The 27,108-nt window shown below is 42.9% G+C and overlaps 1 protein-coding gene across 1 annotated transcript in view; it reads right to left on the bottom strand.

Moving 5' to 3' along the window:
* C14H10orf67 (chromosome 14 C10orf67 homolog) overlaps positions 1–11,624 on the bottom strand; it is an 86,993-nt gene extending 75,369 nt beyond the window's left edge. Inside the window, exons 1-2 of the mRNA XM_052156635.1 lie at positions 11,518–11,624; positions 403–523 (exon numbers count right to left, since the gene is read on the bottom strand). Coding sequence (XP_052012595.1) covers positions 403–523; positions 11,518–11,624 — 228 coding nt within the window. The remainder of the gene's footprint in view (positions 1–402; positions 524–11,517) is intronic.
* Positions 11,625–27,108: the final 15,484 nt, after the last annotated feature.

Raw genomic sequence — 27,108 nt, 5'->3', positions numbered from 1 at the left:
CTGGGTTCAGTTCCCGGCACCCACAGGGTGGCACACAACCCTCAGTAACTCCAGTTCTATGAGATTTGACCGCAGCTTGTCCACAGACATACATGCAGGCAAAACATGTACACAAAATTAAAATAAATCTTTAAAATTTAAAAGGAAAACAACTGTCATCCTGATCAGTTTTCCAAAGACCTTCACATCTTGAAACTGTCAATTACTTCAGTTTTGTCACTGAGAGGTGCATGAGAGTGCACGTCTAGGATGTTGTTCAATGACAGTGCCTCATAACATCCACGAAGCACTGAGCTTGATCTCAGTACCAGAGTACAGCAACCCCTCCCCCACAAAAAATTGACCCCCCCCCATAAAGGCAAATAATACGCAAAGTCATCTTAGAAGTCACACCAGACTTACTCGCATTAGCTTTTCTGTGGATTGAGTGAGATCTTTCAATGGAAAAATTTCACTGCAGTCTGTCTGAGTGGCGTGGTCTGAAGTGAAGAAACCGACCTTTAAGTCATCAGAAATAGTAAGTCTGAAAAAAGACAGAGGTATTGAATTTCCTTAGAAAAAGGCAAGCATGAATATTTGGAGGTAAATTTGTTATAGTCACAATACTCTAAGAGGCCATGAACTAATATATGGCCATGCATGAGTTGGGGACTCAGCCTTGTTATCAGACTCCCTGCACTGTAAGGCCCTCCTCGCTGTGCATTTTCTCCACTCTTCCGGCATATGCTGTCCTTACAGCTATCATCTTAACACCTTATGCTATTGATAAAGATGATTATAATTTATGCATGGCATAAGATAGAGATCTCCTGCTATGATCTAAGAACCTTTTGGGTTCCAGAACACTCTGTAGGAGAATCCATGTGAGGAAAATTATTCATAATATAAGGAATTTGTCATTCTCCCTATAATTCTCTCAAAGTAGTTCACTGGCCCATGCCAGTCTCTCCAAGCTGAGTGTCTGACAGAAGGCAGAAGCAGCTGAGATGAACCAGCGGCCTGTCTTTAAGACAGGCTTAAAAAAGAGTTGCTAAAGTGAAAACACTGACACTTTTCATCTTTAAGTTTGAGTTCTGAAAAATGTGGTTATGTTTTCTTTGAAGTTTGTTATTTATATTAACGCATGATTTTTATCACTGTGCTAAATGAGTTATGATAAACATTAATTTAATTTCTACTTTCTAATTTGACTATGACAACTATCAACAGATACAATGAACGTCATTGTTTTACTGCTGTGAAGAGACACCATGACCAAGGCAACTCTTATAAAGGACAACATTTAACTGGTGCTAGCTTGCAGGTTTAGAGGTTCAGTCCATTACCATCAAGGCAGGAGCATGGCAGCATCCAGGCAGGCATGGTACATGAAGTTCTACATCTTGTTCCAAAGTCAGTTAGAAAACTGTCTCCCACATTTCTAGGAGGAGGGTCTTAAAGCCCACCCCTCACCTACAGTGACTCACATCCTCCAACAAGGCCACACCTCCTACTAGTGCCACTTCCTGAGCGAAGCCTATTCAAACCTGCACACCTACTTCCTTTCCCCTTCCCTCTTCCCCTTCCCCTCTTCTCCTCTTCCCCTTTCCTTCTTTATTCCCTTCTCTTCTCTTATTTCTTCATCTCTTCCTCCCTCTCTCCTTCTCTCCCTCTCTCCCCTCCCTCTCTCCCTCTCTCCCCTCCCTCTCTCCCTCTCTCCCTCTCTCCCTCTCTCCCTCTCTCCTTTTCCTCTCTCCCTCTCTCCCTCTCTCCCTCTCTCCCTCTCTCCCTCTCTCCCTCTCTCCCTCTCTCCTTTTCCCCTCTCCCTCTCTCCCTCTCTCCCTCTCTCCCTCTCTCCCTCTCTCCCTTTCTCCCTCTCTCCTTTTCCCCTCTCCCTCTCTCCCTCTCTCCCTCTCTCCCTCTCTCCCTCTCTCCTTTTCCCCTCTCCCTCTCTCCCTCTCTCCCTCTCTCTCTCTCTCCCTCTCTCCCTCTCCCTCTCTCCTTTTCCTCTCTCCCTCTCTCCCTCTCTCCCTCTCTCCTTTCCCTCTCTCCTTCTCTCCCTCTCTCCCTCTCTCTTCTTCCTCTCTCCCTCTCTCCTTTCCCTCTCTCCCTCTCTCCCTCTCTCCTCTCACTCTTCCCTCTCTCCCTCTCTCCTCTCCCTCTCTCCTCTCCCTCCCTCCCTCCCTCCCTCCCTTCTTCCTTCCTTCCTTCCTTCCTTCCTTCCTTCCTTCCTTCCTTCCTTCCTTCCTTCCTTCCTTCCAAAAGGCTCTCTATACTGTGAAGTTCTGAATGTCCTAGAATTCACTGTGTAGGCAACAGTGGCCTCTAATTCACAAAGATTCACTCACCTCTGCCCCACAAGTACCCACGTGTGGCTGATAGGTCTTCAAATATTATTTGTTCATTGTGTTTGAAGCAAACTATGAAAGCTCTGTAGTATTCAACTATGAAAAGCTAATTTGAAACTTAACTCAAAGTAATGAATTTCAATTAATCCCACTAAATTCTCAATTATGCTTCCAGGCACATCAATAGTATGATGACAAATTTTGTCTTCAGCATTATCTAGACAGAAATGTAGCATATGATTTTAATTAAAATTTCTGATTTTTTCCCCAGAAGAAACTGTGTTTTGGATTTAGTTTAATTCAGTTTAGGAGCTTCTGTGTTTTTCTCACTGACACGGTATTCTGGAATTCTCCACAGGGCCCCAGTATCCCTGAATATTCCTTTAGGAGAAGCCAAGAAAGAAAAGTCTTTAAACAGGCCTCTTCTAGGTTAACAACACAACAAACTTAAAGGATTAGGCAACATCTCACCACCAAGAAACAATTCTGTTCCTTATGTAAAAATGGCAGCCGGGATGAAGAAATGCTCGGCAGATAAAAATGCCTGATGGTCTTGTGGAGGGAGGGTCCTGACTTGGGTCCCAGCACCCACACAGCTACTAACAGCCTCAGTTCCAGAGGAGTTGGCTCCATCAGCCGACCTCCTTAGGCACCAGGCACAGACACAGTATACTTAACTACATGCAGGTAAAACACTCCTACATATAATAAAAGTAATAAATTAATCTTTAAAACACTAGCCATGCTAGTGGCTCCAATCCCTGGCACGTTCTCCTTGCGTGTAACTCACTGTTTGTGTCGATACCAATGATGGGTCTTTCGTGGTACCTCTGTGGGAACTGGGACTGGGATAGGAAGGTCAGTACAGATGGAAACGAGGTTCTGGATGCTGCCTTTGGACGGAGTCGCTTGTTTCTGGCCTTGGCATATTATGTTGCCCATGAAGGATCATGGAGTAGTGAGAGGAAGATCTGTCAGTGACTGAATAGGGTGAGGTCTCACACACGCCCAGACAAGCACTTGACCCAGAAAGACCGATGGGTGCGGTGGCACACGCTTGTAATGCTAACCCTGGATGCTGAACTACAGCACTGCTCATGTGAGACCAGCCAGGGTGGAATGTTTGCATGAAGACCAATTTACCGATATCAACTAAACGAATTATCAATATTTAAGGCTCTGCCCCCTGCGAAATCTATAGCCAACTCTGAAATAATTCTTGAAAAAGACTCACAAATTATGACCATGTAAAATTAGGTAGAATATTATGCATAAGACAATCGAAATTGAACATACTTTTAAATACTTTACAAAATTTAGGAGAAATATAATTGCTATTGTTAGCAATGATAACAGAATTTCAGGAAAACGTTTTCACTTCAAAGATGTCAACAACTATTGATGACAAATTGTTTTTCAGAGAAAAATGTGTTTTAGAAATTTAAAAATTCTCTCATGATATATTGAGACTATTTTAGGACACGAAACAAAAGGTCAGAACATTTTAAAATGTGTACTCACAAGTATAGATGACCATGTAAAGTTTTCCTAACATTATCATAAATTGCTACACATCTCTTCACTTTAACAATTTCAAAACATTTATTTACCTATTTATATATTCAGATATGTATATACATGCCAGCATTCACATGTCAAGGCCAGAGGGCAACATGCAGGAGTTGGTTATCTCCTTGTACCATGTATGTCCTGGGGTCTGAACTCAGGTCATCAGGCTTGGTGGTAAATGTCTTAACCTGCTAAGCCATCTCTCCTTTCCTAATCATGTATGTATGTACGTATGTGCATATGTATGTATGTATGTATGTATGTTTGCTGTTTGTTTTTTCTTGAGACAGGGTTTCTCTGTGTAGTTCTGGTTGTCCAGGAGCTTGTTCTGTAGACAAGGCTGACCTTGAACTCAGAAATCCACCTGCCTCTGCCTCCTGAGTGCTGGGATTAAAGAAGTGTACCACCACTGCCGGACTTCTAAACTATTATTTTTTAATAAGGAGACATTTTCATTGTCTCCTGAGGTAGCTTTCTAAAAAATCTATACTGTGTACATACCTTCCTATAATGGATGTTGATATCCTTCCTCATCCAAAAAGAATTAAATAAAGTCTTCTTTTTCTAGCCTCCAAAATCTGGGTCCAAATGAATGATCTGAGCTTTGTGACTTTAATACGTTGTATGTGAGGCCAGCAGCTTGCACTGGCACTGAGAATAATCACAGTGGACAAGAAAAGATCCTGCTTGTGGCATTTACATTCTAATGGACCATGTACCCAAGTGAACAGAAATGCAATATATATATATTCCAAAGGAGCAGTAAGCCTCCTCCCTCAGAGACTATCTATGCTTCTCATCTGGAATCGAAGATGATTCTCCTTACCAACAACACTCTCAGTCTGGCCTTTGGTCTGCCCACACTTTTACCTACTGAAATCATTGGTCCTCACTTTCCTTTCCATCTAGTTTTTCTTCCAGTCTCTCTTAACTTCTCATAGTGGAAGAGTCAATGAGGTGGCGAGGTATTCAATAACATGGGGATGATAAGAAAACGTAGAGAGAGAAGGCCAGTGGGCCCAGTAGCTGAGGACGATGGCCTGACTGGGGAAAAGCAAGAGGAGACAGGAGACACCCATGATGACTACAAGACTGGAAATGCTGAGTGAACAAGGAAGTGAATTTAAGATGATAGATGTGTAGTTTTTCAGTCTCTGGGAAAATATTTAAAGTGTACAGAAGGCTAAGAGTGGGCTCTGAGACAGTGCAATCAAATTAGAAAAATGGGTATGCTCATGGCTTTATAAGAATATCTGTGTATAAATACATATGTGCTTAGGTTTACAAACATTTACATGTGAATGTATGTGAGTATGTGTGTGAACATGTATCAACTAGGTACATATACATTTGTTTCTATTATATATATAAATATACCTGATTTGGGAACCTGCAAGCATATCGACCAGTAGTGATGAGAATGGTATAGGTCCAGACACTACTTTATAAATGACATCTTCCTCTAAAAGGAACCATGCCCTCTTAGAAAGAGACTGACTTGAGAATGTTATTAAAGTATAAAATCATGCACACACGTAAATGTAAAATGAAGTACTCAATGCACTTGATGAGAGTTATCTGAAAGTTATGAGAAAATGAAGAATCTAGATTGAAAAAGTTCCACTGGCTGCATGGAAGATGAGATAACAAAAGATGTTAAGTACTAAATTATAATGTATTGAATAAATGTAGCCCATTGAAGGCATTAAATTATAAACAATGAAGTAGAAAAGTTCTGTACTGATATGAATAAGTAAGGATTGAATAAAGCATAATAAGAGACCCTTAAAAGTATATAAAAAGGGTGAAAACAGGATGAATATTTGACAACCATCACATGGGTGAGCAATTGAGATGGAAATCATTGGTGATAGCTGAGGCCAGACAGCAAAATTCATTTAGGTAAAGGAAATCTTTTGTTTTGTTTTGTTTTGTTTTTGTTGTTTTTGTTTTTTCGAGACAGGGTTTCTCTGTGTAGCCCTGGCTGCCCTGGAAGTCACTCTGTAGACCAGGCTGGCCTCGAACTCAGAAATCTGCCTGCCTCTGCCTCCCAAGTGCTGGGATTAAAGGCGTGCCCCATCACCACCCGGCTAGGTAAAGGAAATCTTAAGGCCACCAACAAGACAAAACTTAGCACAACAGTAAGACCAGAATGGCACATTTAAGTTAGGGAGCCTTGGAAGACACTAACTGAGCAGGGTCAGCATTATTTGTGTGTGTGTGTGGTTTGTTTGTTTGTTTTTCAAGACAGGGTTTCTCCTGGTACTTTGTAGACCAGGCTAGTTTTGAACTTACAGGTATCTACCTGCCTCAGTCTCCCAAATGCTGGGATTAAAGGCATGCACCACCATGACTGGCTCAAGGTCAGTGCTACTAATGGGGGCTAATTGAACACCTTTGCCAACTTTGAATCCCTGAGAAGAGAACAGCTCCTCTTTGTGGCATTTCTGCTATAAACACATGGCTGGAGTCTGATTGTGTAACAACATATGAGCCTGAGTTAAAACCTAATGCTGTAAGGAATGGGAAATCCATACAGTCTGAAAGCTCTGCTGAACTGCGATCTTCGCTGTCCACGGTTGTTTTCATCAGCCACATCTGCTTTGACTCATCTGGCAAACCAGGTGCCTAAACAGGAAGGCAGAAGCTGCAGATCAGTCGATAAATTGGTCGGTGTGAGAACCTAGTCAGTAGGAGCCGTTCTAAATATGGAGTCCTGGACGACAACCACAACTAGTTCAACATACATAGAAAAGTGGGAGAGGCTGAGGAGCTTGTATCCTATGTTCTCATGCTACACTATAACCAGCTGTCTGGAGAAGAAGAAGCCCCGTTAACAGATGGATCTGCAACCACATGAGGGGGGGGGGCACCCAGAGTCTTACAACCATATGCAGAAGTGACCGTGAGTAAGAACTCAGAAAGAAGGCTCTCATGGTTAGCATTTGAAGCGGTTATTTGTCTGTCTCCTTCTTTCTGGGTGAAGCGGCTGGAGTAGATCTCTAGATTAATTTATGAGTAGTCACTAAAAGGCTGGCTGGATATCCTGGAAGCTGGCAGGAATGAGCTCTGTGGCAGAAGCATGAAGGAAAAAGTTATAGGGATGAACTTTTAAAAATATGGACAGACTGTAAATGCCCCTGTGAGATATGGTGACTCCATAGAGAGTCATGAAACCTGGCTGTTTTGTGATCCTTAGACCATGAAACCAACGGTATAAAGACTGGATCACTCCACTGCATGGTATGATTGGAATCTTATTATCAAGAGATGCGTGGGTGGTTGCCATAAAACAGTCATGACTGACTCTCATTGTGCAAACGATAAGTTCGGCAAAGTGCCCCTTAGAGTTCCCATGCCCAGTGGGAAAACACAGCAGCCATATTGACAAAACCATCTCCAGGCCTGGTAAGGAGCTTTGACCTGACTGTAAAAAGCACAGGCCTTTTAATGTTCCTTAGCCACTGGGCAAGCTATCTCTGCAGGCCAGTGCTGCTTATGATCTCTGCCAAGTCTCTTTGTACTACTCGTCTGAACGTTTTAATGGCTGCCAAGTCCTCTCCAAAGAGGTCTTAATCTCAGTCTCCAGGGCTTGGGGCAATTCTGAATTCTTGGATTCTTCCTTGCTGACTCTTCCTCGGACCTGAAGGCCACAGTTGCTTTCAGTGTGCATTGTGCCTCCACTGCCTAATTAGCGTCTTTTTAAAAAATGCTATATTTTACTTGTTAATAATCTGCCTTGATATTTAATAAGGGGACAGGAATTAGTGGGTTTTCAAATTTCTGATAAAATGCATGCCTACTGTCTAAACCCTATGTGCTACACTAATATAACAGATAGAACCTTCCATCTGATCTCACCCTGTTTCTCTGTAGTCTGCACACTGTGTATTTAACAGCCCTTGGAGACTTATTCTTCCTGTCTAGAGCTGTAATCCTGTGTCCCCCCCCCCCACAGTGCTAAATGGTTTCTCTTCACTATCCAACTTCATTTTTCCTTAAGCTTGAACACTTACGTTCTCTTATTCCTTCTTAGTTTAGGCAAAAACACTTATGTTGAGCGGTAGGTTTATAAGATGTGGCTGATTTTTATTATCAATACTTTTTTTCAGTTTATGATTTAGAAACTTAGAATTATATGTTTGGTTATTCCTTCTTTGCTGTAATAGGACAATAACATATTTCATTTTATAGATAAACCCTCTGGAGTGTTTAAAAACAGTACACATGCTTATAGAGTAACTTGTCCACAGGCTTTGTTAGGATGCTTGAACCTACACTTTGTCTTCGCCTAGTAATTCTCCAACATCTTGTCTCAAAAATGTGCAAACTCGGTGCAACGAAAGTAAGTAGCTCATCTAAAATTGTAAGCCAAAGGTGCAGACAGATCCCTAATCTGAATCTTTGGTTTAAACAGAACTGGGATTGTAAGCTCCCCCATTCCCAGTCTTAACTTATTGTATGATTGATTTAGAAGATCTGGCTCACCCATAATCTAAATAAAATATAAAGCCTCAGTCTTCAGTCTCTCTTCAAATTTGAAGTAGCTCTAATTTTAGATGTTAACTCCACTGCCTAGAACGGAAGCCCACATCACAAGAACTTAGATAAGTGGTTCCTACACAGTCCTTATTTATAGTTTGAGCGATTCTCCCAAATAATAGGTTGCTTGTTATGCATAAAGCTTGGTCGTTGGAGATAATCGTTATGTTTAATAAATTAGACACAAAATTAATATGCTAACTTACACAAAACAGGCCCATGAATATTTATTAATAGACTGCAGCAACACATCCCACTGAGCCCTAGAATAGTTTGTCCTAACAAATGCTCGTTAATGAATTAGTCAATGAAGATGACATCAGAGGTGCTAAATTTTCACTGTGGTGAATGGCTCGATGTTATTTAAAGAAAATATTCTCTTTTTTTCTGTTTCAAAATAATTGTATATATACAATTGTGCACACACACACACACATATAATCTTGGCTGATCTCAACAAATCTCATAATTCATTTAACACAGCACCTTTGTACAAATTATTTCCAAATTGATATACCATGATGGACCTCTCTCCAACCTTCAGATCCTGCTACTGAACTGCTTAAATCGATGTTTAACAGTCACTGTTGACATTCTGTACCTCAAGACGAGCTTATCATGACCCTCGGTCCTGTTTCTCACATCCTCTCCCAATAAAGTTAATGGCAACTCCATTTTTCCCCGAGACTGGGCTCAGAAACCATGGAGCTCTCCCACCCACCAGTGAACTTGATCACTCCCTTTCCTACTGACTAGCTAGAGTCTGACCACATCTTCAGCACCTCCAAGCTGCCTCCTGTTCCTCCATAGCCACCTTCCTCCTTCCATTCCTCTCCCTCCTTTTGAGTGTTATCACAGGACCTGTGCACTTGCCTGCAAGCCTGTGCACTGTGAAGCCACAAGTTGATGCCGACCACCTTCCTCTACTGTGAGCCACCTTATTTTTCAGAATGGGGACACTTGCTGAGCTCAGACTTCCAGCCATATCAGCTAGTTTGGCTGGCACCGAGTACCTGGCACCCATCAGTGCCCTCCCCCTGTGCTGGGATCACAGATGCCCTTCACTGTGCCCTGCTTTGTACATGGCTGGGGATATAAACTCAGGCCCTCTCATTACCCAGTCCTCATGGCCATACTCCTTGCGAGATATTATAAAAGTCCCCTAACTGGTTTCCCCACTTGTGCCCGGTACTTATTATAGTCTATTATTAAAACAGCAGAGCTATCCATAGACAGCAAGTCAGAGAACATCAGGACTCTGGGTCATCCCCCTTTGGCTTCCCATCTCCTTTGAAATGAAAGCTTGAGCCTTTATATTGGCCCAGAAATTTGGCCATCAGTCTCTCCTCTGCCTTTCGTCCAGAACGCACACACCCGGCACTTTCTCTCACAGCCACACCTGTCGGTCTCCTTGGTCTGCCTCGACCCCGGACTCCTTACTTTCACTACCTGTTCTCTCAGCAGGGAACATTTTGGCTCCAGATGTATACACCTGGCTCTTGCTATTTCATCTTAATGACATCTCAGAGAAGCCTTTCCTGAGAGCCACTTCTAAAATGACAACTCCCCCTTTCCACTTGGTGATTTTGGGGTGTGTACGCATGCACACCACTTTCCTCTGCTACCTTCTGCTTCTGTTTCTTCTTTCACTTGTAAATGCGGTCTGACTCATTGTGTGGTTACTGACTTGTGTATCAGTTCACCAAGGCTGACCTGCTTTGATGTGAACTACGGGGCCTAATGAAGCTATGCGCAGATCCCTGGCTGTCAGCTAGTATCTAGCTTCTCCCATCCATATCAGAACTCCATCCCAATTCCCTAAGCCTTTGAGTGGAAAAAAATGTTTTTGACATCAGTGGTTCCTTGGTTCAATCAATGTGTGTTAGTACAGCACTTGGCAGAGGTCGGTCTGCCCCATGAGTCTGGCTGGAATGTTTTGTTGGAAACATATTCTACTGCAGAATGTCAAGAAAGGGACTCTTAGGAACAGATTAGACCTAGCATTCCACTGTTGTCTGCCAAGAGTTGCCCGTGAAACGTGCTTTTTGACAGTTTTATCAAGAGTCTATGGATACCCTGACTCGGTTTGACCAACACACCTATTGATTAATAGTTGAGGTAGAGGAGCTGAGATCAGCAGGACTGTGTACTGGTTCAGGCTCACAACTGGGCTGGTCTAGCTATAGTCAACTCCCTCCCTGCTCCCCGTTCTCTCTCTTCCTCAGTGTGGAATTTGCCTGGAACCAATACCCTGGCTCCCTGAGGCCTCTACCTATGATATTGCATCGTGTAGCAGGTAATCTAAGGCTATATATATGCTTACTACTTTGAAAGAGTGTTTTAAGAAAAAAAAATTCCCCATAAATGTCGACTCTACATTTCCAAATAACAATAGGGCTAAGGCCAAATGAGAGAGAGAGAGAGAGAAAGAGAGAGAGAGAGAGAAAGAGAGAGAGAGAGAGAGAGAGAGAGAGAGAGAGAGATTGAGGAGGGAGAGGAAACCTAAGGACCCTGAAATAATGATTCCATTGCCTGGCAAATGCATATGGCTTGTTGTTTTTGTATATTTGGGAGTGCTCCAGTTCTAGGAAAATCCATGTCAATGTCCTATGTTCCAAAGTGGAGAGGTCATCAGGAGATGGCTTCCCTGCTGTTCCCACTAAGGGAGGCTGCAGTAAGACCATGTTGCTTAAAAGAGAGAACCATCAGACATCAAATCAGTGCCCAGTTCTTGGACTCCAGACTTCAGAATCGCAAAAGAAATCTGTGTTTAAACGCTGGAGTCTACAGTATCTTCTTAAAGCAACGTCATGCCATTTCTGTATGGCTCTCTTCTAGACTGTACCTAGGTGAACCATTTAACAGGTCCTGCGGTCTACGGAGAAGGTACAACTGGCTACTGTCCTGTTTCCCAGCTGAGATAATAGAGGCATAGGGGTCCGGTGAGAAGCTAGGAGAAATTAGAACCCAGACCTGAGTCTGAGCTTTTAGCCTGTGTTTACTTAAGAAATCAAAGGCCACGAGGCTGTGGAGAACAGGTGGCCAGCTCTGGGGCGCGTGCGCACAGCGGGCAGGTCACCTGGAATGGAATTTGAATTGCTCAATAGCCCCCTCGAGGGTCTGGAGAATCTTCCTGCATCCACGCGTCTTCGTCCATTCCTCAGTCTCAGTCTCAGCCTCCGCCATGGCACCACCCAACTACTCGCTCGGAGCTCTGAGAATCTGAGTCCCAAAGTCAGCGTCGTCCGTTGCCATGGCGACTGCCAGAGGAAACCTGAGATGGGGGTGGGGTGGGGGTGTGGATAAGGGGGCGGGGCGGAGAGCGGGCGCGGGTGGAGTGGGTGAGGCATAGGGCGGGCTCCGGAAGTGCCCCTCTGTCTAGCCAGGCCACCTGCCCCACAAGACATAAGCCTCGCGACAAAGAGCTTTCTTCCCGGACGCCCACAAGTCAACCCGCTCCTAAATGTCTCCAAGCAAACTGCACCCTGTAAATAACTCTGTTGCGGCCCACGACGCCTCCGTCCCCTTTCTGCTTCCTTCTCCGGCGAGGCTCTGAGCTCAAGCCTCCTTTCAGGTTGGACTCTGCATTTGGGAAACTTAAGTTTCCTACGTCAACGCCCCTCCCACGTGCCTGTCAGATCTGCAGCTTGCCAGGCTCTCTCTTGCTTGGCCTCCTACCAAGTGTCGCTCACTCTCTGCGGAGATGGAAACTAGTGACCCCATCCAATAGCTATCTATGCTCATGCTGTAAAGAGGCCTGGGCTTGTCAGCAATACCACAGGAGAGCAGATGGCCTGATGAAATACTGACATCTGTCACTTGACCACACACACACACACACACACACACACACACACACACACACACACGAGTGTTGCTGAGTGGATTATTTTCTTTGCAGAGATCAAACAGGCCTACATCCTTCTTTAAAGGACAGAATGTAAGGCATGGATGGCATTTTACACAGTAGAGTGGAATCAATTCACTCTCTACCATTATTAAGAGAAGCTATTTTAAGCGGTAAAGCTATCATTTATTCTCAACTGTGTGCCACTCATTGACAAGGGACCTAAGCTTGAGGTATCAACGCTTTGTTTTAGAACTGAGTGTTTTTCATCTTCATTTTACTATATTGTCTACAGGAATATATATATATGTGTGTGTGTGTATGATGCATATGATATATATGCATGTATGTATGTGTATGGTGTATGTGTATATGTACATGCATATGTATATATGTATATGTATACATACTATGTAAATGAATATATGTATATATATATATATATATATATATATCTTATCCTAATTAGCTGGATATTAGGAGTACAAAACAGAAAGAAATTCACTGTAGTTACTACTGTCTTTAAAATTTTAAGACTAATATATACCTGCTTACAGTGCCCTGGGAGATCAGAAGAAGGCAACGGAGCTGGAGTTTCGCATGATTATTATTTGACTTGTGGCTACTGGGACCCATACTCCTAGCCCTCTGCAAGAGCAATAAGTGTTCTTAACACGGAGCCATCTCTCCAGCCCCGTCACTCTCCTGTGCTTACAGACAACAATGGGTGGTGTGTGGCAGCCCAAGGGTCATGATCCCAACATTATGGACAGAGGCAGAAGGCAAGAGGATGCAGACTTTAAGGTCACATTAGACCACACCATAGTCCCTATTTCACAATCATCAAGAAGAACAAACAAAACCAAAACCAAAACGAGACAAAAACAAGTCGTGATAAGCCCTTGGCTGTTTGACTCAGGTAATTATAAATGATATTTTGAAACTGACGCAAGATCTCCCAGTTAAACCATGAGTCACTGGTCAGGGCTGTGTGGCATTTGTTGGTCAGGCTGCATAGTTACACCATCCCCCAGAAACACGAACCAAACAAAACCTTTTTATTGGAACTTTGCAACAGCCTATCCAGGAGATTCCATTGTCAGTCATCCAGGGCATTACTGAATGAGGACCACGAGTTTGAAACTAACAACATGAGATTTCTTTTCTTGTCTGCCACCTGTGTTTTATCTCTGTTCTAGCTCAAACCACTGTTCATTTCAGACCAAAATCCCACCTATACCAAGGAGTCCTGGCAACATCAGAGTCTTTGCCAGATTGAAGCTGGTCTTCCTTCACCAGATGTGGAATTTATTGGTGGTTTTTTAATGGAGAAAGATCATGGACTCAAGGGTAGACATTAAAAATGTATTAGCTCACTTTTGAATATTGGTCTCATTTGTTTATTATTCCCAAGATTCTGGTTTTTTTTATTTTTTATTTTTATTAGCAAACACTGAACAACAAACCGTTCTCTTATAATTTTGGTTGTAAGCCTAATTTTTAATGCTGAGCCATCTCTTCAGTCCAACAAATCTTTCTTAACAGGCACAAACTACAATGTGGGAAGAGTTCACAGTCCTTGTAGCACACAGACTCCAGCCAGGCTATTAAAATAATGTCTCCCTTCTTCCCAAACCACCCCTGAGCAATGCAACTGTAGCATCCATAGTTTTTAGAATGATCTTTGCTTTCTCGGTCCACAGGACAGATGGCATAACCTATGCACATGAGTATATAAATATATACCATGGCTTCCTATGAAAATGTCACCTGCCAATTATCAAGAGCGATTGTACCTCAGATTAAGTAGCAGGAGGGTTTGATTAAGAGTCAAGTGATGGCTCTGAACATGGTAATTTACATAACCCAGTTGGACATTTTCAGTTCTGTTACTCTAGTAAAAGCCAAGAGGTTTCAGCTTAGGTTTATAATTTAAATTCTTTTGAGAGAGTCATGCTATGCGAAGTGCTTATTTTTTTCTTTATCACCAGCCATAATATATGATTATGTGGTGCGGGTGCTGTTATGTAAACTTGTTTTATGTAATGCTTCGTCCCCAACCAAAGGTCTGAAATGAAGGGTTGGGAAAGGAAGCTGTGAGGCCCCAGCCAGAACAGTTTTATGCCACCAAATCCTTTAGAAGTAAAGCTAAAGAGACTAGATCACGTCTTAAACAGGCTTGCAGCAAGTTGCTGCCTCCGCTGTGAATAGCCACTGAGGTGTTGGCTGTCAAATATCCTTGAGCACTAGATGCACTGTTTGCTCTGCTTGGAGCTAACTTTAAACCAGGACCCCTGAGAAAGGAACAGGAACCAAGAGAGGAGAAAGGTAGAGCTTTCCGAAGGAAGCTCCCTTGACAGGCTTGTGAGCGCACTCCAAGGGCAATTCTGACTAGGCCTTCCATCCTGGCTATGACCTCAGAACACTTTCATGTGCTGCTATTGCAGTGCAGAGGATGGTGCTTGGCCTGGGCTGAAATCTGGAGAATGGAGAATACAGGCACAGTTTTCATATTTAATGGCTTGGAAGACTTAATCCTTTGTAAGATACATCTTTATTTTACTAGATGTTAAGAAACAATACTACATTAATGTAGATTAGCAAAATAAGAACATTAAAAATCCTGACTGGGAACTATATTTCCTCAGACCCCAGAGGGGTCTCCTCTCCTAAGAAGTGGGGTACTCCCATAACCTAAATAAATCACCCTGGGACCATCATATTGCCTGGTCTTTCCCACTGTCATAGGCTGCAGGCCAATGACCAGTTAGTTCATGTTCTCTGGTATATACATTTGATAAAGACTTAATCTAGACAGCAAACATAACTTTGGATAGAGTGAGTACTAAAGACTTCTTATCTATGGTTTAATTACCTCCAAAAAATAATCCCAAATCTTACAGAGCAGGATATTTTGAGATACTATACTCATAGAACTTGTATTATAGTATACTGTTCTAACTACTCTGATTTATCCAGGCGTGGTTGTACACACCTTTAATTCTAGCACTAGGGAGGCAGAGATAGGTGGATTTCTGAGTTCAAGGCAAACCTCGCCTACAGAGAGAGTTCTAAGATAGACAGGGCTATACAGACAAACCCTGTCTCAAAGACAAAGAAAGAAAGAAAGAAAGAAAGAAAGAAAGAAAGAAAGAAAGAAAGAAAGAAAGAAAGAAAGAAAGAAAGAAAGAAAAGATCCTGCTGTTTTATTAATAGTTATTACTGTGTTTAATTTATAAATTATCATATATATCATGCAAATACACATTTCTTTCTAGCCTGTCCTAAACAGCCTGCCCCTACATCAGGTCTAGACTCAGAATCACGACATCCCCACCAGGTGTATTAACTCATATTTTATCTGGCAGGTAGCTAGGCTCCCCCATTAACACTCTCCACTTGCAATATAGTCAATCTCTCAGTCTCTCTCTCTCTCTCTCTCTCTCTCTCTCTCTCGCTCTCTCTCTCTCTCTCTGAGACAAGGTCTCACTATACACCTTTGTCTGTCTTTTTGTGTAGACCAGGGTGAACTCAGACTCACAGAGATTCCTGCCTCTGCCTCCGGAGTGGTGGAATTAATGGTGTGGGCCACCACCGTCCACTAGAAAGGAATGTTTTGAGTCCTACTGTGACCAGCCAATCACAATATGCTAATTAATGTGAGAAATATCAATGCTTTGCTCTTGTTGGCTTGTTGTTAATATTGTGATGTCTTCTGAAGTGCTAGGGACTGAACTTTTAGGCCTTATGCACCAGGCCACACAGTCGAGGGTGGAGCTTCATGGTGCCCAGTCAGAACTGGTTTTACTGGTTTAACATTGATAATCAATAAATATTAAAACTAGACTCATATTGCACATTTTGAGACGTACACATTAGATACTATAGCGTAGCATCTCCTGCCCATGCACAAACAGTTATAAGAATCTAACTTTAGTCCTGAGGGGTGGGACTTGAAGCCTGGTTCCTGACCCATCTTCTGTCTGCCTTTGCTCTTCATCTGTTGATTACTGGAGAGCTGAGCATCTCGCATCTGGAACGTCCCCACACTCATCTCAAATGAGCCAGTTGTATTAGATGGTAGAAGACTCCTGGACCAGCTTTCGTACATCGTTGGGTTCTCTGTACTCAGAAATATTGATGTTTATTTTATTGAGATTTTATTAGAACATGTTCATTGTATGAAGTAATGATGATAATGATGGTTTTGATAATGGTGTTTCTGTTCACGTGTACCTGTGTGCACCATGGTCACATCCACTCCTTGTTTCCTTCTCCAGTTCTACTTGCTAGTCTCCCCTCTCACCCTGGGCAGTCTCCCTTCTGTTCTCATGGTATATACAAGTATGCATATAGGTGTGTATACATGTGCACACACACACACACACTCTGAGATGCATACAAGAGAGAACAGGAGATAGTTGTCTTCTTCAGTTTTGTGTAGCTGTTTCCTTCAGATTGAGACACTCCCTCCTAGAAGGAGAAAAGGGCTCAGGGCTCACAAGGCATGCCCTCCTAGAGCAGGGAAGGCTCACAAGACCCAGGAAACGGATGACATTTACAAGACGCAAAGCTGATCGTGTCCATAAGTTCCACTCAGTTTCCTTCAAATAACCTAATTTCATTGGTTTCCCCCCCCTCATAGTTCTCTGAGAGTTGTGTTCATTCTTACCTGAGATCAAAGTTATAATACTTGTAACTTGTAAATGGAAGATCACCTCCAAAATTATTATTACTAATCAGGTTTTAGAGAATAACAAGAGAATTCGTGCCAAGATCTTGTAACTTGTGTGTGTGTGTGTGTGTGTGTGTGTGTGTGTGTGTTTACCCTATAGGTCCTTTGCATATACAGTATGACTTTCAGTTCAGTATTTTTATGGGATTGTTGAGTATACAAACCGGTGAGTCTCTGTTTTTTGAGTCATTTCTCTTTTCTTTCTGTTTGTTTTGTCCAATTCTGATGTGTTAGTTTTTGTTTTATCTTATTATATTTTACTCTTATCTCACAGAAGCCTGTTTGTTTTCTAATGAGAGAGAGAGAAAGGAGGTAGGTCAGGATGACAGAGGAGGTGGGAGAAACTGGGCGAAGTAGAGGGAAGGAAACCATAAGCAGTATGTATTATGTGAGAAAATAGATTTTTTTCAATGAAAGGATAAAAACTTAAAACATCTAAGAAATCTTCCCTAACAAGCTGATGTAGGGTCAAGAAGAAGGCTGCATATGGGGACAGGTGGGAAGGGACAGCATAGCTGCCCGGAGAACGCGCTGTTCTCTGTTAGAGGGCTACTGGAAATGACCTCCCTCCTGGCAAATGGGTAAAGGGACAAGAAACTGGAGAACAGTGTCCTCACTAAACACACACACACACACACACACACACACACACAAGTTCATGCTGAGAACTTAAAAAAAACACAGGGAAATACTAATATTCAGACTCAAACTACTAGATCACTGGTGCCTTCAGGAGAGGGCCTTTGTTTTCTCTATGTAAATGGAGAGGCAGTGCATTTATAGCATATTACACAGTCCAGAAGGTTTAAATCTGTTTCATTGATGTGGCTTACCAGTTTGCATAAGATCATCAAAGAGAAATTCCCATAGGTACCTCAAACTTTTCATGAGCCTGTTTGTCGGTAACTTGTAAGCAGAACATTACATGCCTAATATTCCTTTCCCCAAATTTCCAGTCAGGCTTTTGACTATAACAGGAAAACTTATTATGCCAAGATCTTTTCACACCTACAAAGTACGCAGGTAACAGAGGAACATGCTTCTTTGGGACTCTGTGTTAGCCTCTTACCTGGGGAGAACATGTGAACTGTGTCTGAACCACTGCCAAGCCAAGAGAGGATTCCCTCCTTCAGCTCCTTTCCCCTTGAATAATTCATTGGCACAGACCCTTCTGCCTGCAACAAGTCCTGCAACAAGCAAAGGCTTCTTACTGCGTCTTAATGAATTTCCCTTGCCTGTCTCCCTATCTCTACATCAACACTGCTTCCTTTGCGACTATGTCTTAAGCATGTTTGGTACTAATTCTTCAGACTTCAAAGCTTGGTACAGTCTATGGCTTTAGATTTCTTTTCTTTTCTTTTTTTCATTGTCACCCCAGACAGTTTAGCTGAAGGGAGATTAGTATGCTTAAGGTTTGTGGGCTTGGCCTCTGACGTAACCTGACCCCACCCCCAGTGTACTTATATAATCACGATCTGACTGCTGGATTATTGGGGGTGGGGTGGAAAAGTACAGTGACACTCTACTCCATTGAGCTACCTTCCTGATAAAGGGCCATTTGTCCTTAACTGATCATTAACACAGCCATCGGGCTCTCCCTTACAAAAAGAAGATGGGAGCTAATGCAAACAAATATGAAAATCATGCACCACCTTGTAAAAACAAGACACAGAATTGCTCGCACCCTATGAGTAAAACCAGATAGAGGACCTACAGTTACAATGAGTAAAGAATTTTTTAAAACAAGCATTGAGTATGGGGGACTGGAGGGGTGGCTCAGCAGTTAAGACTGTTCTTCCAGAGGTCCTGAGTTCAATTCCCAGCAACCACATGATGACTCACAACCATCTGTAATTGAATATACTGCCCTCTACTGGTGTGTCTGAAGACAGTGTTCTCACATATATAAAATAAATAAAAATCTAAAAAAAAAAAAGCACAGAGTACTTTTCTTTTAAACAGATACTGCAGAGGTAGGATTATGGATGGGTTTATTTTTAATTTAGGGGAACAGGGTACAGTCAACATCAGTCAGATACTGGAGAGTGGGAAACAGAAGGAAGAATGAGTGCAAACCTAGTTAACATTTGGGAGAAAACTTGTTCAGAACTAGATGGAAAATGTTTTGAGAGGACAGGAGATACCAGATTTCTCACTCAGGTCCATGTTCATCAGATGCTAAATTTTCCATACTTTAGCAGAAACTAGAGATTTATCCTTGCTGATGTTTAGAGAGAGGTCGGGACTAGAAGACGCCCCCATCATGGCTAATGAAATCTCCAACGTGGCTCCTGGCTGGGCTCCAACAAGCACTGTGCTGTGCTGGCTAGTTTTATGTTGACACAAGCTAGAGTCGTCAGTATGGAGGTAAGTATGGAGGGAGAAAATGTCTGCATAAGCCTCTCAGGCATGTTTTTTAAACTAGTGATTGGTTTGGGAGGGCCCAACCCACTTGGAAGGGCCCAACCCACTGTGGGTGGTGCCATCCCTGGGCTGGTGGTGCTGAGTTCTATTTTTAAAAAGAGCGGGCTGAGTAAGCCACAGGAACAAGTCAGTAAGCAGCATTCCTCCATGGCCTCTAAAGCATCAGTTCCTGACTCTAGGTTTCTGCCCTGTTTGAGTTTTCTGTCCTGATTTCCTCCAATGATTGACTCTGGTGTGGAAGTGTAAGCCAAATAAAACCTTTCATCTCTAACTAATTTTTTGGTCACGCATAGCAATAGTAACCCTAACTAAGGTACAGGCCTGGAATTTTCCCCAATAAAACAGCCCACAGGTTCAGAAGGCTTCCGTATACCTCTTCTGTCTTCCAGCACAAGAACACACACTGTAAAATACAAACCAGTTTCTAAGAATCAACAAAATACTTAGGGAACATTAAACAGAAAAGAGAAACAAACCAACATGAAGATTAAAAAAAAATGAATTGAAAGAAAAAAGACCATTCACAAATGAAAACTTGAAAAAGATACATCACTAGCGGGAAGAGAAATCATGCCCTTGGCTGATGCCATGGGAACTGGAGCTGAGAACTGGCATCTGCTACTTCGGCCCACCAGCCGGAGGCACAGGGTGAAGTCCGAGATCCCGATGTTCATTAATTTAGCCAACATTTATGGACAGCTGCTCAATGCCTGCCCCTATGGTGTTCACAGGGGACCCGGCAGTGACAAGACAGACAGAGAGCTCATTGTCTAGACCACCACTCACTCTGAATTCCCACAGCACAGTGCACCCACCCCACCCCCACTTTCCTGACTGCTGCAATTCTACTCTGCACCTTGGAAATTCACATTGTGTGTTTCATACAGGAGCTCTGATAAGTCATGAATAAAAAAAAAACAAAAACAAAAAACTGAGTATATGCAATTTTCAGTGCTGCCTTTTGAGAAACAAAGAATTGTCCTTTGCCTGACATGATGCTCATTAGCATTATAGAACAGAGTTGGGCCAATGGTAGAACACTGTTAAGCACCAGTGAGTAAACCCCCAAGTGCCCCCTGATGGTCATCTCGGGCTGTTCTAGTCCCCTGTCATTTACTACCTTTCTGTTGGAACTAACATCTTATGACTAATAGTTAAATTAAAAAAACAAAACAAAACAAAACAAAAAACCAAAAACAAAAACCCAGAAACACACACACACACACACAAAAACCCAATACAAAACAAAAAACCCAAATGATCAAAACCTTTTAGAATCTATTGGCCTAGCAGACAATGAGCTTCCACTAAACATAAAGCTAAGAATGCCATCATATACCATCTTAGGCCTATTAAAAAAGCTTTGCCAGTCTTGATGCACCTGCCTCTATGATGTACCCACCGATGGATTTAACTAAGCTTGCATTGATTTATGACAATCTTTGTTCTCTAAAACTATAAAATGTTATGAAACTGCTTCCATATTGGAACATAAAATGTAGGGCAACCTAAATCTATATGCATGGGCCATTAATACTCAAAATGGCTTCAGGATTAAACTATCTTTTAAATCCTTTAAATGAAAGCCTAGGTCTTTGCATCAACACAGGAGAAACCTAGCAGCCAACTAAAATGACAGAGCCTGCAGGGAGAACAGATGTAATGTCCAGAACAATCGATCACAACGATCAAGTGGTATAAAGGGTGGATCTTCAGGGTACTCACCATCAAGGGAGTGTTTGAACAATTATCACAGCTAATACTTTCAAATACTATGTTTTGGACATATGCCCCTTTTAAAGTCCTCTTTGCTTCTGTTATCACTTAGAATTCAGGTCCGGCCCCAGCTTTCTAAGTTCTGGGTTCTTGTCAGGCTGCCTCATTGCTCCAAGAATATAGTATATAAAAATTACTTCTCGAGTTGTAGTGTGCGGTGTAAGATTGAGTTCCTGGTGTCATGATTATACAGGGGTATTCTGAATACATCACGTGGGATGACTAGCCTACAGTCTTCTGTGTAGGCAGTCCTCAGTCCTCTGTCTGGCAAGGGGAGTCCTTGTTTCGTTCTCTATAGTTTCTGCTTTATAGCCTGGCTGCACTCCAGAGCTAGTCACCGCCAAAGTCCTCTCTGATCTGAGGCCCGCTAAGTATGAGCAACTGTTCCACTTTAACCTCTCTCCTCCAGGCTTCACTTACTCACCTCTTTGCACCCTCCCTCTCTCCAGCTACTCCCCATTTTGTTTGCTCTCAGTACTGAGGACCCTGAGTATGCCAGGCTAAAGCTCCTCTTCTAAGCCACATCCCCGGTCCCTTCCTCCAGTAATTCCAAGAATACTTACTCCAACACCCTACATATCACTTCCAGATGAACCTGTCCTTATCTCTAGGAGTCTCTCTAGTGCCCAGTCCAATGCCCTTGAGCTTGTGTCTAATGTCCTCCAGAATAAAGCCTTCCTGTTCCTTGTGCAGAATACAGCATGTTTGAGATGCTAGCCGAGAGAAGGCTGCTGCCAAGGTTGACCCTTGGCTGACTCTGACGACTTGGATTAGGGGGAGGGTCCCCATCATTTCTGAACTGGTAAGAATTTTTCAGTATGTTTAAACTGTAAAAACAGTATGTTTTGTACCAGACACCTTTAGTTCCTGGGGTCTAGAATCTGTACACTGTTAGGGAAAAGATATCTATGGTAAAATCTGTTTGCAAAACCCTTGGGCATTGACTCTGCTCTACTAACCATACTGTGCTGTTATCTTTTGCTGAAGGAGAAATTAAGCACATCGCGTGACTATGTAACTTCCAAGAAGCCCAAATGTTTGTCCTGTTTCATCCAGATGTCTATGCATGCATCTTCTCCGTTTGCTGATTTTCTTCTGCACCTTTTTGTTCATAGCCTGAGTCTTATGGGTCCGTCCAGAAACCATTCATTGATTCTAGAGATGGTCCTGCGTCTTCTTTTTTTTTCCTTTTTTTTTTCTTTTCGTGTTTGTTTTGATTTTTTCCCTCCACGGACTGTAGTTAATCTAGTTCACTCCAAACACTCCTCGGGCATGCCTGGTCCCAGAGCCTTACTCAGCCTCCCTGCCTGAACTGCCTCCAGCTCTGTCAGGCTTAAAGGATCTCTGGGCCAATTCCTCTGTCCTCCACCAATTTACAAAGGATAGGACAGCTCTGGAGAATGCCTCTTTCTCTGAACATCAGTTGGCATTTTGCAGTCAGTCTTGATCATTACAAATTAAAATCTACATATTTATGATCTGCTTTCTTAATTCAGGTATTAAGTCCTCCAAGTGGGAGGATGATGCTTCATCTAATTTTTCCAGGCAAAGTCTCCTATTCCTTTTTAACTCTTATGGGGATAGTTAGAAGCTCTAACTGGCCTCAGATGCTGTTCAAACTATTCTGGGCTCATTGATTCAAGTGTCCTAGTCTCTTAGATGTTCATAAGTGTTAGCTTGAAGGTTTTTCCTACCCCACAACTTTTGACCCTAGAGCTTCCAGGAAAATAACATTCCTACTATCTCGACTTCTGTCTTATCCTTTCTTCCTCTATGACTACTTGAATTTTCTGGGTTATTATTTCAATACTTACTGATAATTTGGTTACTGGCTTGACTGTTCATGGTATATACAGCTAGCTGACTTCTAATTTAATTCTTCACTTCTACACAGGCACAATACAGCTGTGAGAATCACAGAATGAGGCTTGCTGGTCTCCCTATGGACCCTGATCAGCAATCTCAGAGCTCGCACCTGCCAGTGACTGTCATGCCTGTCCAGAAAGAGTGGTTCAGTTCCTTGGTACTTGTTAACAATTTTAACTGGCTAAGAGTCCCTACTCAAATGACAAAGACAGTTTCTTAGTTAATCAGTTTATTCCAATAGACACAAAAGCAGAATAAGCAAAGCCAACAAAGTACAAATTTAAAAATAAGTAGAAGAATTTGGTGGTATCATATCTGTAATCTTGGGAGGCCAGGACAAGACAGTCATGAGTTCAAAGCCAGCCTGAGCTGCATAGCAAGCTCAGCCTACACTCTCCTACCCCAGCGCACACACGTATAATGCAAGTTAGTATTTAGGGTACAGCTCATGGCTAGAATGCTTGCCAACCCAACCATATGCTAGGCCCTGAGTTCAATCCCCAATAGTGCAAAAATAAAGAAAAGCATTTAAGTGCAGAACAGCAGTAATGAGCCAAATAATTGCATCTCTGTGGAAGAAGTTTTTGAAGAGTGACATGTGTCTTAAATGTCAGTCTGAGGGCCCTGGTATTTATAGTCTTAAGGAGGTGTATTATCTTAACTTCCAGATGTCAACCTTCGTTAGGAAAAATGTTCCAGACACCAACTCTCCTATTTGTGTATCAGTTCATGTTTCTTAAGGTGACTCTCGGACAGCCCTTGTCTCTCTTACAGCGTGGGTTATACGGAAAAGCTCAAAATGGAATTAATGCTATCAAACATAGTTACACTATCGTCATTAACATGCCGATATACTTAGATCCACAAAAGTCTTAACACAGCAAAACATACACTCCAACAGGGCCTGACAGGAAATTGGTGACTCACTTCCTAGGGGCTGAGGAGGCTCAACAATGATGGGAAGACTAAGGAAGGCGTGGTCCTGCTGATGAAAGCCCCGCGAGAGTCCATCCCATCACCCATGGGAACCTCAGAGGCGTGGCAGAACCCAGCCGTGACTGGAGCTACAGGAATTCAGAAGGGCTGTGTCATAACTGCCAAGTAGGTAAGGAGCCTGTCTGCCCACTTTCTCTCTCCTGCTAGTGCCTCAGGTTTACCAAACCAGGCGGAAATGGAGGAGAAGGGACTCTGATTGAAAGTGTATCCAAGTCCGCTCTCAAAGCCAGATCTGGGTGGAGGACAATGGAGATTTAATCTGGAGACAGAGACCGAGCCAGGCTCTCAAGACCAATCAGATGCATGGCTTAATTTACCTGCAGAGCTCTTTCAAGCCTCCCTCTCGCCACACCTCTGCTGTCCCTCCCTAGTCTTTCCTCTCATTCTCGGAGCCCCATTTAACTTCACAAACCAACGCAGAGTCCTTTAAATTCCAACCACCAAACCCACTAGCTCAGTGGGACTAGCACGAAGTTCATCGGTGTAGAACAGCCATCCAAACAAGGGTATCCCAAACCCGAAGGGCTTACTGCTCTTTCTGTGTAGACATCTGTGTTGGAAATCCTGAGCAGTGGGTGGCTCCACTCCCCCAAACCCCAGCTTCTGCTTGGTCACCTTATTGCTCAAACTGCTGTTTCAGCCCTGGCCTACATACTAGCCAGAGGCAAGGAAGACCAAAGGGAGAATGTGCTAAAAGGCAGAGAAATTGTTTTTTGGGGGAGCTTCCCGAAGACTGAACTTCCATTTGGACTTCTTAGCAGAACTCAAGCTAATGGCATCTACCAATTAAACAGTGGCTGTAGTTCATGCTGATTGGCTGTGTAACTACTTTAAAGGAAGAGGCCCTTTACTATATAGAAATGAAGCCAATCTGATAGGGATATAGATAATTCTCCTCTGCACGCCCAACTATTTGCCTCTCTGCTTTATCTTGTCTTTAAAAATGCCCAGATCTCTTTCTTTTGTAAAAACAAACACGTTTGAATATTCGAAATATTGCTTTATTTAAATTAATTGAATATTAATATATATTTTTCCAGTCACCTTCTCTTCTGACACTTTTAGAACTCCTTCTGGCTGGTCTCTTTCTTTGGAAACCCAACAATGCCTTGGCTTCTGTTTTAGGTTCATTTAAAAATGTTTCCCTAAAAAGTCCATTTGTTAAAGACCCGGTCACCAGCCTGTGCATTTGGAAGGCAGAGGCAGGTACATCTCTGAGTCTGAAGCCAGCCTCCAGCCTGGTCTACAAAGAGTCTTCAAGGATGACACAGAGAAACAAAGATGATGTCCTGGAAGAAAACAAAACAAAACAACACGCGTGCAAGCATGCCGGGTGATGACAGTGCTATGAAAAAACACAAAGCAGGAGGACCGGAGAGGTGGCTCAGGGGTTAAGAGCATTGGCTGTTCTTCCAGAGGACCCAGGTTCGAGTCTCAGTACCTACACAGGGGCTCCTAACTCCTGTAACTCCAGAGCCAGGGGATCCGATGCCCTCTTCTGGCAGGAAGATACATAATGCACAAACATACATACATGCAAACAAAACAACCAAACACACAAAATAAAGTAATAATGATAAAATTTTAAATAAAGCAATAAAGAGAAATGCAGAATAAAGATGAGTTGCTGTTTCTGTCCTGGCAGCAGAATACTTGAGAAAATCAGCTTAAAGGAGGGAAGATATATTTTGCTCCTGTTTTTAGTCCCCTGGTACCTCTCTTGTCTCTCTATTTCTCCCCGTCTGTCTCTCTTTTGGTTTGGCTGGGTGTTTTGCTTTGTTTTCCATACAGGGTTTCTCTGTGTAGTAGGGACTCACTTTATAAACCAGGCTGGCATTGAGCTCATAGAGATGCGCCTGCCTCGGCCACCTGAGTGCAGGGATTAAAGGCTGTGCCACCACCCCCGGCTAGTCATTGTAGGTTTACAGTGAGGCAGAGTACCACAGCAGAGAACCTGTGGTGGAGTAAAGCTTTCATCACATGTCAGCAGGAGTCAAAGAGCAAGATGTTATTAAACAGCCGCCACACTGCCCACAAACCTTTCAAGCTACAAATCCAGCAGTCATTTTATCCCCTGGTGAGGTCTGAGCACTTTTATCCGATCACTTCTCACTCTTCTTAAGACTTTATTTATTTATTTTATGTACATGGGTACACTGTCTTGCTGTCTTCAGACACACCAGAAGAGCGCATCGGATCCCATTACAGATGGTTGTGAGTCACCACGTGGCTGCTGGGAATTGAACCCAGAACCTCTGGAAGAGCAGTCAGTGCTCTTAACCGCTGAGCCATCTCCCCAGCCCCCACTTCTCACTCTTGAGTCATCAAGGAATGCATTAGTTATTTTTCTTGTTGCCAGGGGCAAAATAGATGGCAAAAGTGTCTCAAGGAAGGAAGAGCTTATATTAGCTCATGGTGTGAGGGCACACAGTCTATGATGTCATGGAAGGCATGGAGATGAGAATATCAAGTGACTGTTAGTATTGTGCCCACTGGCCCCAATCACTTAAACCTCCATTAAAAGGAGAAGAGTACATTGTGAGGAAGGTGAAGGTATTCTGGGAGGTCACTTTTTCCAACAGAGTGACAGTCATACAGCTCAGAGTAACTGGGGTCCCTTGACCCCAAAGCATCCGTTGTGGCAGAAGCTGTGTAAGACCTGAAAAATGAGGGCGCCCCAGCACCCCATGCCTCGGAAGGCAACACCCATATCACTCTCTAGAAACGGTCTCTATGCAATAAGCAAGAGGATTTTTATTCCAGAGCTCTGGGGTCCACAGTCATACACTACGCAGGGGTAGAGGACTGTGGGACCCTGTGCAGCTGAAGTCAGGGGGTATTTAAAGGAGAAAAATCACAAGGCAAGGGGTGGAGGACAAAAATCACAAACAAGGCAAGGGATGGAGGACAAATCATGCATGGAATGGGGAAGTACAGAATGAGGACTTCAGGCAATAGTTTATGCCTTAAGGAAGGTTAGAGATTATCTGGAGCAAACGTCCTTGGGGCATTGTATGGTTAAACAT

The sequence above is a fragment of the Apodemus sylvaticus genome, chromosome 14 (assembly GCF_947179515.1).
Source record: "Apodemus sylvaticus chromosome 14, mApoSyl1.1, whole genome shotgun sequence".
Classification (NCBI taxonomy): Eukaryota; Metazoa; Chordata; class Mammalia; order Rodentia; family Muridae; genus Apodemus; species Apodemus sylvaticus.
Note: the sequence above shows the minus strand (reverse complement) of the source record. Positions and strands in the feature narration are given on the sequence as shown.